The sequence below is a fragment of the Bombus vosnesenskii genome, unplaced genomic scaffold (assembly GCF_011952255.1).
Source record: "Bombus vosnesenskii isolate JDL3184/JDL3185 unplaced genomic scaffold, Bvos_JDL3184-5_v1.1 scf7180000013395, whole genome shotgun sequence".
NCBI lineage: Eukaryota > Metazoa > Arthropoda > Insecta > Hymenoptera > Apidae > Bombus > Bombus vosnesenskii.
The window spans coordinates 241731-259015 of NW_022883020.1; the positions used below are offsets into that span (position 1 = coordinate 241731).

Sequence of the window (17285 nt, forward strand, 5' to 3'; positions counted from 1 at the left end):
ATTCAATTTTTGCACGGAGGGTGGAGTACTATATGAAATACCGCATGACAGAAATATAACAAAAGTATAATAAAATTGACGGTCCTCGACGAGAAAAAAGGGCTATAATTTTTTCATTTTCGCTATCGAGAGAAATATCTCTTTTTCGATATTTTTACTTTACCGTGTTACCATTTCGTTATGGCTATTTTCATGGCTGCAGTTTCTCTCGGAGCAAGCAGCGCGTTTAACGACAAATGTTTTCCGATCGTAAAAGCGAAAGAATTCGATGGTGCAACAGAGAAATTCTCGAGAAATTACTTAAATAGTGGTCTTTCGTCCCATTAACGCTAGCATTAGGCTTTACGATAACGAAACGTTGTTTCTCTTCGTGGCGAAACGCAACTACGTGTACTTTGAAACAGTTTAAATTTTACTTTAAAATTAGCTTTTCATTTATATAGCCGATATACCCGAGCCTCTAATTGCTTTGAACCAAACTATTTTTCGTTCGATTCTTTGGACGATTTGGAAAATTTACTTTACGCAAATTGAAATAAAGATAAAAGGATAACGATTTTAAACGACGAACGATTCTAGCTAATTCGTTAATTTAGTTGGTTTAGGTTCGGCGATCAACGAACGAATTACGAGAGATCGTAATTATTTAAAAAGAAATCGTTATCGTTAATCTTCTTCGTATTTCCTAAATCATATTTTTCATAGTTTCTTCGGACTTGAGAGTGGAATAACGAGGGAAATAAATGAAATAACGCGCGAGCACGACGAACTCCTTTTAACAGCTACGACAAACGTCGTTCGGGCCAATGAGAGACGTTCTTTTACATAATCAGGCAGACTTGGCGCGTAAACTAGAAATCGCGAAGCGGCGAGGTAATTGAATCGAATTGAATTGAATAAAACCGCGCGCGGAGCACTGACTTTCTCTCCGGATCACGTAATAAGTCCGAAATATTATACGTACGCGCGCATATGTCCAAGTTATGTCATCCTACGGTTTCTTCCCTTTCGTTTTTCTCCCTTTGGTTCGAAAGTAAAACGTCGTATTCGACTCGCCTCTCGGAAAAACAACGACGCGATTTACGTGCTCGATAATCGGTGCCCGATAATCGTGTAACGTCAATTCACATCGGAGACACCAGGCCACACATCGCGGACAGGATGTCTGCACGTCCTTGGCGCGTACCCTCGATAGTCTCAAGTACCCTCTTGGAATTTTCATAGTTAAGGTCCTTCGGACCGGGCGAGTATCTCTTGTCTTAGATTTCCTTTTACGTTTATCGTTTGCCACGCGTTAGCATGGAAAGTTGGTTTTCCTCGCATCCGGTATGTTCCGTTGGCTTTTCCGACTTTCTCGCGAGGGCGGCTGAAACCCTTGCTGGTCCACCAACCGTCTTATTATCCAATCGGAGACGGTGTCTACTGCCCTCGCTTCCTTAACCAAAATTGTCATCGACGAATTCGATAGTCCCGTGTCCTTGGACACACTCACCCCTCAGACACAGTATCGTCAGTAAGACTCGCTTATTCCGTATCTTTACCGGTCTCTACTCTTGTAACAGTCGCGTACCTAACGCATCAGTGTAACTAAGTTTTATATAACGTGGTTGGAGTGAATTGTGATTTATGTTAATTCAGCGTGTATTCCGTTGCGATTGCTGAATTCGTAATAAAGTTTAATTAAAACAAAATTGACCTCTACTCCGCGATCCTTTTCGATACCCGCCCAGCTTGGCTCCCTCCTCTGCAAATTCCCTTTTCAAGATTATCCTTGAACACCACACAAACCTTTTTACCGAAATCTCATTGCATCTATAAATCTTCCTTTCGGAATACGTAACCTTGCACTTGTATACTTCTGTAACGTTACCTGTTACTTCCTTACTTGTATTTGTTAGTCGTTTATTAGCCGTTTATTAGCCAAGCCTGTAATAGGCGAGAGCGTAACGCAAGAATGACGGTAATAAGACAAAAGAAAAAAAATAATACTTTATTAATCGTGGAAGGGGGCACTTTATCGCTCTCCTCTGACTCCGCCACCGTACCTATCCACGAGTGCGAATCGCAGGGTCACCGATCTGCAAATGGCAGAAAGAAACAGATTTGCGTCGCACGAAAGCAGCCGCCAAGGTGAAAGAAACACGCGGGCATAATCACGGTGAAAGGAAGCTCCGCCATTGCTCTGCGCCGGAACCAAAGCTATTATTCCACCCAGATGACAGAGACAGACTGCGGAAAACCGTTCCGCGACGTTTGTAAAGGTCGCGTTTTTCCGCTCGAGCAAGACCGTTTGCGTGCGTGTCTCGCGTCTTTCATAGCGTCTCTATGAGTCGAACGAGGACGAGTTTGTTTTCTTTCCTCCAGGCTAAATTACTACGAACCTCGTTGCAAGAAGATTGACGTTACCCGAGGATGAAAGCTGAGATTTGCATAGTGCGACGTTCAGTCGGATGGCATCGTGGGAATTCTAACGGAGAGCTGTATCGTACGGTATTGTGTGGCAGGCTCTCTCTGCTTGGAATCTCGCTCTCTCGCTTCTCACCCGTGTCACGATTTTTTAGTTTGCGTTTTGAGGAAACGCTCGTTACCACGCTAAGCTCGCTATGTTATGCACGTTTATGGGAAATTTAAAGGAACAAAGATTTTTTCCGCTTCGCAATCGGCGCTATTTTACGATTCTTCCTCTTTCGCGATTCTCCTTACTTCGTAACGCTTCCTGCCTTGTCTCGTAATTTCTTCTTTGTTATCGTTTCTCCACGCCTACCGTTCTTCCTAATTTTTCTAGTTTCACGAACGGTCCTCTGTGATTTCTCCTGCGCTACGATTCCTCGTAGAGCTAATAGAACTGTACGGAATTATATCGAAGTGGGATAACGGGATGTAGGGAAAGAAAACTCGTCGGGTGACAAAGAAACGTTAAGAATGACAAAGGGGATGGTTGACATTTTCATTTCTGACAACTTTACGACTTTCTCGGTAATTGGCGATTGCTCGTTAATCGAACGTCGTTAGGCGATAACTTTCAGAAGGATTCGCGTGGCCAGAGAACAGCAGCGTCCGATTGATTTACTACAAAGTTTACTCGCGTCGCGTCAAACTTCGAGGCGAGATAAAGATCGAAAAGAGAAACTCGGGTCAATGCGCCAAACGTGCAAATCGTCGGACCGTTGATTGCCGATTATGCGACTAATCGATTATCGAAAAATGAGTAATTCCGATAACTACGTTCCCATTGAAAGAGTAAAAAGTAAGATATTTATATCCTTTGCCGCTATTTGGAAAAATTATGTTCCTTTGAGTTTGAATTACGGTCCGCTGGAAAGTTTAGAATATCAGATACTACTTTTATTTATATTCATCTTCGCGTATAGATAGCTTCTTCTTCTGAAAAGTTACATTTGAAAAACATCGTTACAAAGGTGCGCTACGAATTATTAGAAAAAAGTGCATTTATTTCTTAAAAAATAAGTCGTACAATAAGCAACGAGTCAATGGTAAGAACGGCTCGCTTGTAACGTTACAACGTCGACGATTAATTTCATACGGTAGTGCGTGAAAAGCGAAATCTTGACAGTCAGAGTTACTACGAGTCTCTCGGAAGCTAAATTCGTAAGAAGCAAATTGTACCGATGGTCGATTTAAAGATGTTCGTCGTTCGAAAGATGTCCCTAGGTTGAGACCACGTTCAGCCGAGCTGTTTGGCAATTCTTGGTCGTCAAGATCTTTGGTTGCTTGGCGAGCAGAGCTTTCGATTCGTCAGGGCACACGGTGATGCTAGATTAAACAGAAAGAAGATCTCGCAACTGTATATATCAAAGTTGCACGCGGATATCCTTGGTAACGATCGGACGTCGTTAGAAAAAATCGACATAAACGTCGCTTACGAGCGACGGTATACCTGCGACGTACTCGAAACCATCGTTATAACGCGACACGTACCTGTGAGCGGCCTCCAAACTCTCGACGCTCAACGAGTCGATATAGACGCGAGGCGTGTGCAGAAGCCTCCACGTGAGCGGATTGAAAACAGAGACTCGGTACTCCCACGAAATTTCCACTGATTCCAGTTTGCCAACCACGTCACCAAGCAGTACCACAGTGTGAGTGCTACCTGGTTCGTAGTACGTCGATTGAGAACTGAGCGGCATTCTCCCTGACTTTTCTCCATTTTGTCCAATTACTTTAAGCACGAAAGTTCCAACTTCGCCACCGTGGTCCACACTCTCGTTCGTCTTCGAGACGTTGACCACGACTTTGTAATGACCTCCTGCAAGTTTATTCGCCTCTTAACGATTCTTGGACGACCGTTGATTTCGTTTCTTCGAATAACGAGCCAATAATAATAAAGTTATATCGTACGTACGTCGCTGTACGTCGCTGTACGTCGCTGTACGTCGCTGTACGTCGCTGTACGTCGTACAATATATAAAAGAAATATACTAACTGCAAAACGGTTTGGTGGATCCAGTCATCGAGTAGACGGATGCGTGGTAGTTTCCGGGTTGAGCGTCTAATCCGAACTTGGGACAGTACTGATTCACGCAGTCGAAGCAACTGCCTTCTAGAAACTTGTCCCAAGAGGGGCAAGGAACCGTCAGAAACGAACAGTTCGTGTTGATACTCTCTATGAAATATTCGTAACTGCGGATGTGATTGCAGCCGACGAATCTCTTTATCCCTGAAATCCACAGTTTCATCTATTTACCTATTTATCCTTCTCCGAAAAAGTTTATACTCGAGCCTCTCGCAACGGCAGTGTCCGAATCTCGCTATCCAAATAACCCGAAGGTTCTACCATTCGACCGTTTAGTCACGAGCTGCTAACACCGTTAGTGTACTAGTTTAACACCGTTCTTTCGTGTAGCTATCGTAATACGCAATACGTATTACAATACGTAATACAATATTTATCTTTTATTTCTATTTAGTAGAATTCATTCGTTGCTTGATAGATACGACGATTCGAATCAGGCTCGTAGCAGACTATATCCATTGATAACGTCAACAGGCTAATTCGAATTATATTTACGATCGAAAGATACTATCGTGGACGGTTGAGATCGAGAAAGCGAGAGAAGCTAGCTTACCACGGAAGAAGCTGCCGTGTTCCAAGGTGATAAAATTGAGAACACCCTCGTTGCAACCAGGTTGATTGCGACCACCGTTCGGATAGAAATCGATATGCGCGACAGGTTGAGTGATGCCGAGGCCGCCGCTGATAAAAGGATTGCAATCGGTGTGGATAGCTGTGACGAAGGTGGCATCGGTCGGATCGAGCCGAACCATCGTCGACGTGTTGCTGAAATGCGGTTCGGCAGGATCGAGGCCTTGGAACAGAGAAACCAAACGGACGTGAGAGGCTTCGTTGATCGTTGCTGCAACCGTACACACTTTCGTCGCTTCGCCCGTTTCCGTCGCGTTCTACTTGTATCGCGTATACCCTCGCCGTGCAAACAGTTTCCCATCGGTCGTAGGAAATTCTTAAAACGATGGAGAATTCCGCGGAATTTTCAGCAAATTCTGCGGAATGTCGTCGAGTCGCTACGAGTTCTAACGGAAACAGGCTTTTCGCGAATCCCGATGATCAATTCCTATTTTCACTGACTCGATTATTTTACGAATTTTCTCGTAAATCAGGAAAAGTTGTATAGTTTAGTGGTAATCGTCGATAATTCTTCTTCTATCGCTTAACCTTTCGATCTATTATCTCGTCGGACCGGGCAATCGTTTCCGCTGTTGCGCAACGTTGTTCGCTACGTTACGACGATGCACGTAACTATTACGCGACGCTTATGTTTTCCGAGGCTAATGAACGTAGTATATAGCCAATAACGTACAGTTGCTCACGAAAGTAGTATTCCTACTTGTTGTGTTATTGTACGTTTAAGATGGCTACTTACCATGGTGGCTGCATACTAATTTTCTACCGCTAGGTTACGTATCAAATATTTTCTCGTAGAGAAAATAGAACTTTAACAGCGCGCAATTTCTGCGAAACATCGTGTATTTAATTTTATTTGAATTTTATTTCGTATTTTAATTCGTTCCATTAAAAAATGATTATTTACATACTCTTTCGCGTATTAGCGACGATACGCTCGTATTATCTCGCGTATCACCTCGAGCACAACATCTTGAGATCGAAACTCGCAAAACACCCCGAAACCTTATCGCCATTTCCCAACTGAGCCTCGCTTCAACTACGTCTATTTAAACCACGATTATTACGTACCTATAAACTCTTTCGTATCTTACGATTACTAAACTATTTAAAAGTTGTCTCAATAGAAATCACCCGAATCACGGACATCCTTGTTCGCCTCGTCGACCCTTCTCGACTCACCCCTTTAAACAAGATGTATTTAAACCACGATTATTACGTACTTGCAAGGTCCTTCGTATTTCGTTGTTGATAAACCGTTCAATTCCGTTCCCGACAGAAACCTCCGAAGCATCCCGAATCCTCGTCATCCCCTTTCCAAACTCACCCCTTCGAGTCACCTTCTCCGAGCAACGCCACTTCTTATCCCTACGTGCTCCCTTGTTCCCTCTGTTTACCAAATGTCGTCTTCGGGCGTGTCTTCGACCGCCAATACCCTGTTTTCATTAGAGCCCCTCGTCAACGAGCATCCGTCTGAAACTTCCAACCGTCGAGAAACAATCCACCCTACCGCCTCGCGATTCCATCCCGTTCGTCAGAAGCCAAGCCTACGGGAGGATCCTGTTTCACCCTCGACTCGCTTTCGTCCTGTGGTTTGCCCGTTCACCAAAGCGTAGCTCTCGTTGGTTCATGGTGTCCTGGTAATTCCCGATGGGATCGATAGCTTGCGTGACAGTGGTCTGGGTGAATCCGATCGAACGAACCCCTTCTCCGTTACCGGCTTTGAAAAGGGGTTGAGAAAGGGGTGGATCGATCGGAAATAGGAAAAGATTCTCGTGGAACGGACAGCTTTGATTCTGTTCATTGGAGGATCGGTTATGGCGATGGACCGGGGGTATGAGGATGGCTGTTAGGGGTTGATCGTGCACCTGTTAACGGCTGTGTCGGTCGATAGGGTCGCTTTATTGGACGGTTCGAGTAGGATTCGGAATGTTTCGGGCGAATTTATCGGTTCACGAAGTGAGAGGGGTTGAGTTTCTTCCACTTTACGTTCATTACGTTACGTTAATTCACCGCCACGTACCAACTTTACATTTTATTATATCGTTTTCTTACGTCGTATTTAGGCGACGTACAAAATTTATCGAGATAAGTTCGAGCGCAAGTTGCAGCTATCTGTTTTAGCTGTACGAGTACCTTCGTTCGCCACTGTAATTAGCGCGTGTTGCCTTTTAATTTATAGAACCGATCGTTAGATTTCTGATCGATCGATTCGCGCGATATTTGATGCGAAGTAGACGGATATACTTTGCTCGTGGGGGACAAAATGGCCGTGAGCCAAGGTTTTCGGTCGTTCTTCTCTTCCTTCCACTGTTACCCTGATCGTTTCTGATTCGATCGGCTATCTTCGTACGTCTCCGTTCGTTCCTCACCGTTGGTGGGGCTAATTTTATTCCACTCGATCGATCGTAGCGTACCGGAACAAGCGTGGAAATCACGTAAAGACGAGACATTGAACTGCGTTCAATTCCACGCAGTTCAGCGATATGCACCTTTTATGCTACCTCGATAGCTTGCAACTTTTACGTACATAACGTCGCGTCAACTGCACCTATGTAGTTATCGGCGAAGACAACGTGACGAGAGAGGGAGAGAGAAAAATTAAATAACCGTTTGTTTCCTGAAAGTATTAGGCGAGATTATTTCGCCAAGATGCAAATTTCGGCAAGATTAGTCGGCTCTTAGTCATTCGCATAGAAAACGGGTAAAAATCGGCAGTCTAACGATTACAACTTTTCGACTTACCAGTGATCCTTCCAAGTTTATGATCGTACGTCTGCCTTAAAGTATATCCGATATAGCCGCAAGTATGCGCGCCAAGACTGTGCCCTATGCAGTGTATCCTCGTGGAATCCACTCGTCCAACTTCGATCAACTGATAAGCCAAACGAGCCGTCATCGCACCTACCAATCTTGTGTTGGCCACAGCTTGCGTGTATGGTGGACCCGCTCCACCGATCCAATTCACGATCACCACGTTGCTGTCTTCCTTGGTTAATAATTCCTCCATCGTTCTCTGTAGAAAAATTGATCGTAACGATAGTCGAATATTAGTCGTACGAGCGAACAACGCAAATCTATCAGCGAGGCTGAATGTTCGTTTTTAAAGAAAGTCCAGCGAGTCAGGGCACCGACAAAGGAGGACGTTCCGCGAAATTGCCGCGCGACGACGCCAGGTCTCTAGATCGCTTCCGCGACGAAAGACATCGCGACGAGTCTCGGTTCAGACGTCCTCTAGCAGCCAGCTCGTTCGCTGCGCGTTCCTCCTTCGGAATGGATACCCGGTTGCGATTAGTGGACGAGATGCTAAAACGATTCGACGATCGAATCTCGTTCGAAGACGCGGCATTTTTTCGCCATGGAAATCGTCGGTTGCCCGATGAATGGCTTAAAGCCGTAGAAAGCAACGGCGAATGCTTCGATCGAACAACATACGATATTATCTTTTCGAATAAACTTTGAGTTTCAAACTGAAAAGTTTGGATTGTTCGTTTGTACAACAAATACATGGAGATACCGATAGACTCGCTAGAACTTGAAACGAGGAAAACCTATTTGATCAAGTACTTACCAAAACCCACGTTTTGTCGCCGTTGTCGAGAAAGCCATGAACGATCAAATAAAGGTTCCTATCGTTTCTAAGGGGCGCCCCGCGAATAGTTTCGTACTTATCGATTTTGAGCTCGCGTGGTTGTGCCTTATTATCTCGAGTGTAAAGCATGTAACGTGGATTTATGCTGTCCGGGCGAGCCGGAAACGTGGAGACTGGTCTGTTCTCTCCGGACCATGGCGAACCGATGTAGAAGCAGCCGTACGGATCGAAACATCGCCACATGTACCATTCTATCGAGAAACAAAGGAAACGGATACAAGGAAAAGCCTCCGAAACGCGTCGATTCTTTAACGTTAACGACTATATATATATATATATATATATATATATATACATATATATATATATATATATATATATAAGATTCTTAATAATAATAATAAAAAAAAAAGCAAAGCAAGAAGAAATCGTTGTTTGGTACGCGTGATTTTTCTTCTCAATTTTATCTCTAACGCTTTCTTAAGACGCTACTTAAGACGAAATCTTTTTTGCCGCTAAAATTAGAGTAAAATTGGAGTATCGAGACTAAAGGATCGCGGCGAAGATAACACGTAAGTATTTGCACGTGCGTGTACGGAATTGACGTTTAACATCGATAACGATCAAATATCGGACGAAATCGTACGAAATTTATGGAAAGTCGAACGATCCATCAAGTTTGAAATTGATCTTTATCAAAGATCGAAAAGTCAAATTTCCCGTTCCTTTATCTACTAGAAACATGGCCGTGACTATTTTAAATATCTGTCCATCCAACACAAGAGTAATGACGTCATTTACAATAGATCAATGTTTTAGCAACATCGTCAAAGGTTATCTCCGAGTGTTGACTCGTTATCTGTGCGCGCTATCAGTTCCTCGAAGGCTTCGCCACTGTTTTGTCTTCGAACTGGATTAACGATTAGCGTGTATGCATACGTATACAGCGTGCACAGCGCATACGGTCACGACAATAGGCACGTCACTTTCGATCGAAAGTATGTTCGATTACGTTGGAATATTTTTATTACAATATCCGGTAACTCGTATCGATTGCCAGTGACGATTGATATTTTTAGAAAATTGTCGCTCCTACTATAAATTCTCTCGCATCGATAACGATACCGCGCCGCCACCACATCCAAAGTCTCTCGCGTTTTTATCGATTTGCGCGAAATTGGAAAATTTCCTCGTTTACCTGAAATTATTTTATCAGGTGGTCTAAAAAGTCTATTTCACGAATCGGCGAATCGCAAAATCCTAATTTTCGTTATTCTTCGAACAACTTTCTTCGTACTCAGCCTTTTAAAGTTTCGATGTTAAAGCAACGTTGAAACGATATTAGTAAAGTTAGCAAAGACGAGTTAAAAGACGAATTTCACACGTATGTCGATGTTCTAGAAAATTAGCTACATCGTAGAAAGATAATTGCCAAGGCAGATAAAACGAACAGAAATTCGTAATAATTTTAGAGGCAAGGATAAAAATAGAAAGCGATTGGGAAAGTTAACAGATCAAGACGTCGATTTAGATTGTTATTTTGTTGCAAGTTTACGTCTGCTATGAGTAATTATATCGCGTTCTGGATATCTACTGACGTAAAAGATCCAGACAAATCACGTGACGAGACATATTAATGCGAGGGATGATAATTTCGACGAGTTTCATCTTCGCGAGAATTATTTACCGTTTTTAGAGATGAGCTCATTATCGTCGAGATTTCGCAAACCGACACTTCCCTTTTTCAAAATAATACAACACTCGACGTTAATAAAGAAAAATTCCAATGTACTCACGATCGTCAAAATCAAATTGGTTTTCTCGTTCTTCCGGTGATAACGTGGTCGTGGTTACGTTCGTGTTGTCGATAGTGTTCTCACCAAGCTCGGAACCCACTTTTTCAGGTAACGTGGCGATCATGTTGGCGGTGTACGCGAGTAGCATCATCGTCCCGTTCACGAACGACATTTTGTACAGTCACGCAACTCTACATAACAATAAACTCGAGCACACAATTTAAATCACTGCCTATCTACGAGCAATGTTACCTATCGATGCTTAATGCGACTTTGAGTTCCAACACTTTGCCGCACAGTCACCAGACATTTTTCCAAACGTATTCTTCCTCTTCTTTCTTCATGTTACCAGATATTTGCAGCGATTCCAATGTCTCGCGATCGTGTTCCGATTCTACTTGAGAAAGATCGTCGAATTGCACTGCACAAACTGAAAAATTCGTAAATCCTCGCATCAAACTCGAAACGAACGAAGCGAAGTTGGCGAAATTCTAAACACGATCCTTTGAAAATTTTGTCACTGAACAAAGTCTCTCTTCTAGAACTAAGGAACTCCCGTTCCGGCGTATCCGATCTTCCCAGCTGATACGTACGATTGTTCGTTACACGTATTATATGTATCAACTGTATATAGAATTGCGTGCCAGCGATGGTATTCGATGAAAAATCGATTGACGCAAAATGCCGATAGGTGGCCGTCGGCCGGAAACGATAATTTATTACAAAATAAAATTTCCTGCGCGTCGATATCGAAGTCTCTCGATACAAATTGTTCTTGCATTAATTAACGATGCTTTCGTTCGATATTTGATTTATGGTTCTAATCAAACGTGACCTTGATCTTCTTAGGCAAACTCGCTCCAATCGAGTTCATCAACGTCACTGATTTTTTCCAGTACCGATCTTCTGTATCGTACATGCAGTATTGCCGATTTCTTGGAAAATGCCGACGACGTTCTCTGAAAACAGTTGCCAATTTGTTATTTCGGCAAGCATGGATAAATAGATGTTACCGCTGTGTAACAACTTCGATCCTTAGAAACAGGAACGTTCGCTTTTTCTCGGTATGAAACGTTTACCGTTTATTTGCCAAATCGTATCTTTTGCGAAACTGTAATGTGTATTCACGGAATACCTCATAGATTAATAATGGTATAGTAATACTTTTAATAACGTAAGAATAACGATAATAGCGTAATATCGCTATTCCATAGAAGATAAGTTGACGTCACAAATATGAACAAAATTCAAATCGGATATTGCGATCGTTCAAATTTCCAAAGGAAACGAATTTTTACTTTAGAAGTAGTAAATACTTGCTCTTACCTTGAGAAATCACAATGTGGAAATCAGCGCAAGGCTCTCGATTAAGAATCGTTTAAGAATTTAGTTCAACGTCGAGAGCAACTAACTGGTCCGTTCGAGGGTTCAAAGTCACGGACAATCGACTCGTGTGTAACGGAGGAACGAAGACGAGTTCGGCGTTCGAGCAAGCAACGCGCACTAATCACTGAAAAATGTGTACAGCTCCGCTTTATCGCGCCCCACTCTCTCTCTCTCTCGATGTCTCGCCGATCTGCTCTCCTCGGTTAGCTCGATGACAAAGTCTTGGACCGAACGCAAGGGGAGCTTCCTCGCGGAACCGGACAAGCCACTCTACTCTCTTAATCCGTTGCAAGAGGGTTGCTTTATTGTTCGTGGCTCGTGAATGTGTTTCCAGGAATTCGAAGTTTTGCGCAACATTTTAGCAAAACCGTCCAAGATTATGATTTTACGCGTACATATTTCTACGTGCATGTACATTAACGTATTCCATAAATTACGAGGAGAAAATAATTAGCGTCAATAATTTATTCGTTATTTTTATTCGATACTCTCGATGGGAATAAATAACGATTGAAGTTCGTCGTCGTCCGGAAGGTTTTACGTAGACTTCCAGACGTACGTGACAGTTTGGCTAGTTTATGGATTGTAAACAAACGACTCTTTCTTCGCTGAGATGTTGTGGAACAACACGCAGTCCGCTGAATCGCCCTCCCTCTTCCATTTCGCGGCTAATTAAGACCGATGAAAGGCGGTCGGCCGAGTCTAGCAATTTGCGTTGATTCGACGGCTTGTGCAGCTTCGTGATGTCGGAACTGCTTCGAACGATGCTCTCGTCGCGAAAGATTACGCTGGAATACCAGCGAAAAAACACGTCCGTATAAAAGATTCGGCAGTCCGAATACTTTATCCGGAAACTACAACGAGCCACCTAAGAGTCGATAAGTTGAACGATACGGTGAAGCGTGGTCGAACAGCTGCGAGACAAAAATTCTCTCTACCATTGAAAAGGCTTCTAGGGAAACCAGTGAATGAACGTGGCGAGCGATCGATAAACACGTGGCTGGAGGAACGTCATGGATCGATAGGGGTTCCATTTAAGCAATTGCCCCTGGTAAGTTGAAACCAATGCGTCTAACATCCCCCATTGTGCAACCCCTGTGTAGAAAACAGCAACCTTCTACGCTCTTATACGTTCCTAAAACTCGACACCCCACAGATGTTTCTCGTATTTGCTCGAGGGATGTTGCGAAACCACCCTAAGTATCGCGGCGAACTTTCTGTACGTTCATGAGAGCTTGGTAAGCGAATCGTACGAGGGTTGCATCGTGATTGCTCTGAAACCTGTGAATGACACTTCTGTCGGGGTTGTCAGAAAATTTGAACTACTACCTTTTCTATAGGGGCGCTTTCGCGAGGGACGAAGGACGGGGGATAACGGCCTTCGAAACGGATGGTTCAAGTTGTTAGACGTAGAAAAGGACTTGCACGGTGTTTGTCATTGCTTTTTTTGCGATTTATGAATTGCATAATATCTTTTTTACCGTCCATCTTTTGCTTCCTGGGTTTTTATCGGGTTTCTTTTATTTTAGCGGGGTTAGATAGAGACCGTGCTACGTACGGTTTCCGCCGAGTTTAAACCAAACTATGCGCGATAAGATATCAAATGAAATTGACAAACGCTCATTGTTTCTTATTTAATCGATAAACGCGACTAAGCTCTCGTTATATCGTTTCCTACTACAAAAATAAACTTTCCAAATTACCTCGTTCTATCTAATCTCATGCACTTTTTTTTATCGAATATTATACAAACGTATAAAATAAATGTGTAAAATATGCGTTTGTACGGACACGTGTCAGAAACGGATTTGGATATCTTTGGTGCGCTAACGAAAACACGCGAGTATAGGCGTATAGATGGAAGGAAACATGGCTGAGAGTCGAATACACTTGGTTCTGAGACGAAGGGGCCTTCAGGACCCTTAGAACGCTCCTTCTAACCCCTGTTACCCTGTTACGTCGCCCTATCGGATCCCCATTCATTTACGCGAGTATTCGTAACAGGATATCCCTGCAGGATACGAACGAAAGTGCACACCGTTTTAGAAAGTAAATTATTTTCTTTGGCTCCATGAGCCGATATTCGATTGTTCCAACAATCTGGATGTATAGAAAAATGATCGTATAATTAATAACCAACGTTTCGCTAGATTGGACGAGATAACTTTTCGCGCCTAGGTAATCGAAAATTGACAACGTATCCCCAATTCTCAGAATTTTATCGACACTTTCGATTTGAACTCTCTGTCGATTTTTGTACGTACGCGACGAGTTCGAAAAAGGAACGTTATCGAAAGAATGGAAAATTTCAGATAACACCTTGACCTATGATTTTTATTGTAACATATTGTCCGCTGATACGCCGACGAACGTTCATCGTAATAAATCGTGTCGTAAACTCTACCAAAGTTGTTCTCATTTTTACGTAGATAAGCTTGCGATAGAGACCAGGAAAAGATCAAGAATAAAAGGTATTATAAAGATAGGGAAACGAAGCGTGATTGCACACGGAAGAAAATATTGAAAGATCGATCGTTCAACCTTTAATAAACGTATGCTAATTTACCCCTTATTCGATTTTTATATGAAACTTAATATATTTTATGGAATTTAACAATACTGTAATTAATTTAACAATACTGGTCGTAATACTCTTTCGTTCTTGTGTCAAATTTGCTAAATCTCGTATCCTTGTCCTACTGCAAATACTTTTAACACCCTACCCTTATCTAATAGCTAAGAAACGCTACTTTACAATTTTTTTAATTCACTCGCAAGCAGTACGTCTACGTGTAACGATATAAAGATATTTCAATTGCTATTTGAACAAACAACGAATAAAGATAATAGATATAAAATTAAAAGAATTCGTAATTCGATTAAAACTACAAAAGTTCGGCGCATCTGCGTTATTCGCTCAACTATCGATCGTCGTTCTCCAGGAAGTAGGTAAGCAAGTTACTACTCCCTTAAATTCACTTTGAGTCCTCCGTGGGTTCATAAAGCCCTGTTCTCAATACCGACACGTGTCCGTTCAGTGTCGCGTAGAGCGTTTCACGTATACTGTCTTGAACATGTAACGACACAACGCGACAAGTACGAATTTGGTCGTAGCGAGTCTCCTGAACATCGCTAAATTCTAAATTGAACTTTCTCCTATCAAACTAATAATTCATATATATGGTTATCGATCGCGTAAACAATGTAATTAATATCGATTACTAACTGTAGAAGATTTATATCTCAAGTGGTTGTCGTACAGCGACAAAACCGATCGATCGAACAACAACAACACGACGTCGAACGATATCACGATATAGAAAAAAAGTGCAAATTTTGATGCGACATTTAGGGCTGAAAAAGTTCGTACGATGCAAGTGACACGTAGAAATACAGAAAATGTCCAACACGTAGTAAATCGTTCTTATTTTTTAATCGTCGAAACGAGTTTCTATTTGGATCCCGTTTCTTCGCTAGCTTTTATAAAAATATACATTTCTATTCAATTTGGATTGTCTGCACGTTTGATCGTAAATGCTTAAAAAATGGTAGAATTTCTATGGTTGTTGGTGCAGCGCCATGTTTTGGACCACGGCCATTGCTCCGTGGCCCTTTTGGTGGAAATCACGTGACAGTGACCACGGTCAGGGTCCCTAAAAGACTTGTCGTCGTCTTCTAACATCCTGTGAACTCGGCCCTTTGTGAAACGTCCCCAAAGGGTTAAATAATTCCGCCTAATTTCACGACCGTTACATCGTACGCGCCCTTTATCGAAATTGTCGTTCGAATACGAAAGGGAAGTCGACTGGTGACACTGACTAGGAGAACATGCCTTCGCATCGGTGTCCTCGGCCAGCTATGGAACGCCATAATTGTCCGAGCATCCCTTCTAACTGGCAGACGAATAGAGACTTTATTAATATCGATTCTTACATTAATATTAATTTTCAATTAATGAAAACTTTCTGTTAATTCTTCGAATTGTTGTAGGTGGCCGTAGTTCGCTTGTAAAATTGGTAATACGACGATCGATTATAATAATCGATAATGCAATAACAATTGGATAAATCCGCCACCGACGGCCATTTAGCTTCGAACAATTGAGAAGAAGTTTTATCGTTCAATTTCATTTTTCTTTCAAACACGCGGTACGTTAATTTATCTCTTCGGACAATCGTTTCTGCTATTTTACGCGTTTATCGTATCCGTTCGCGTGTTTTAAAATCTCGTTGTCGTAGTCGTTCGTTGAGTTACGGGATGGTTGACTGCAACCTGTGACTGATCATTTACAAGGTTTTCCGTCTAAGAAATTCTCAAAGCTCGGGAAAAAGTAGCGAGGCTCTGGCTTTAGAATATACAAGTATCTTCTTCTCTTTCTTACTATCCATATATTTGTCTGTATCTGTCTTACGTAGAGGGAAGTTGTTGCGGATCGTGTCCTTTTGCAGGATTCTCAAAGGGCCACGGCGAGATGAGACGCAACCAGTCCTTTCCTCATGGTTTCCTAGTAAAAGTGCGTAGGCGTATGCCCTTTAGGGACCAACAGTCCTCGTTTTCCCATAAAACGGCTTCCTTGTTCTCCGACGGCGTCCCATTCGATTTTCGGCCAGCCTCTCGTCTTCGTTTTATACGTTCCTGCTTCCAAAGTTTGTGTTTGACTCGTTATAACGTAAAACACTAACCAGCCTTCGAATCTTTTCGCATCTTCGAACTTGCATAATCGTTACAAACTTAGTTACAGTACAAGTACGCATCGGATTAACGAAATAACTGTGAAACGTACAAAATTCAAAGATAGCGTTTAACCGATCACACGAATCTTCACCCAAGTTCCGTTTCTTTGACTGCGTTTATACAAATTTTCCTGATTCTGATTAAAAGCCGGCGAAAAAGATTAATTAACGAACATTTAAAACTTTAAATCTGTTTCGTTTAAAAATATCAACAAATTAAGCGAAATAAACGAAACAAATCGATAAATAATTTCTAACGTCTTTCCATTTCCTATGAGCGGTATTTGAAACGCGTTTGTAGGATTATTGCGCGCTCAGCAGAGAAAGAGAACGTTAATGGAGAGTCAGCTTCGTTTCTATAACGGAGGGTGATTTACTTCCGCCTGATTATGAGCGTAGAGGGGATGGAGGGCTCGTTTAACTTCGATCCGGCCAGAACTTTTTTTCCGCCGACTTCCGGAAGCTTCGACCAGGAAACCATGAACTGATGGCACTCGTCTGACAACGCGATTGGTCACGCGCATTAACATATCATTTTCCATGATCGATATTTCCTTGTGTACACGTACATGAACCAAGTACGCAGTGTTCGATTACATTTAACGTCGCGATATTTA

General features: G+C 42.4%; 1 protein-coding gene across 1 annotated transcript; it reads right to left on the reverse strand.

Annotated features, from left to right (window-relative positions):
• Nucleotides 1–3422: 3422 nt before the first annotated feature.
• Nucleotides 3423–12127, reverse strand: LOC117237656 (pancreatic triacylglycerol lipase-like). Its single transcript, XM_033501826.1, has 8 exons — nt 11876–12127; nt 10550–11508; nt 8733–9004; nt 7907–8177; nt 5088–5327; nt 4445–4678; nt 3940–4267; nt 3423–3774 (listed from the first exon to the last, which is right to left on the reverse strand). Exons 2-8 carry the CDS (start codon nt 10719–10721, stop codon nt 3669–3671), a joined length of 1623 nt encoding a protein of 540 aa, XP_033357717.1. The 5' UTR covers nt 10722–11508; nt 11876–12127; the 3' UTR covers nt 3423–3668.
• Nucleotides 12128–17285: the final 5158 nt, after the last annotated feature.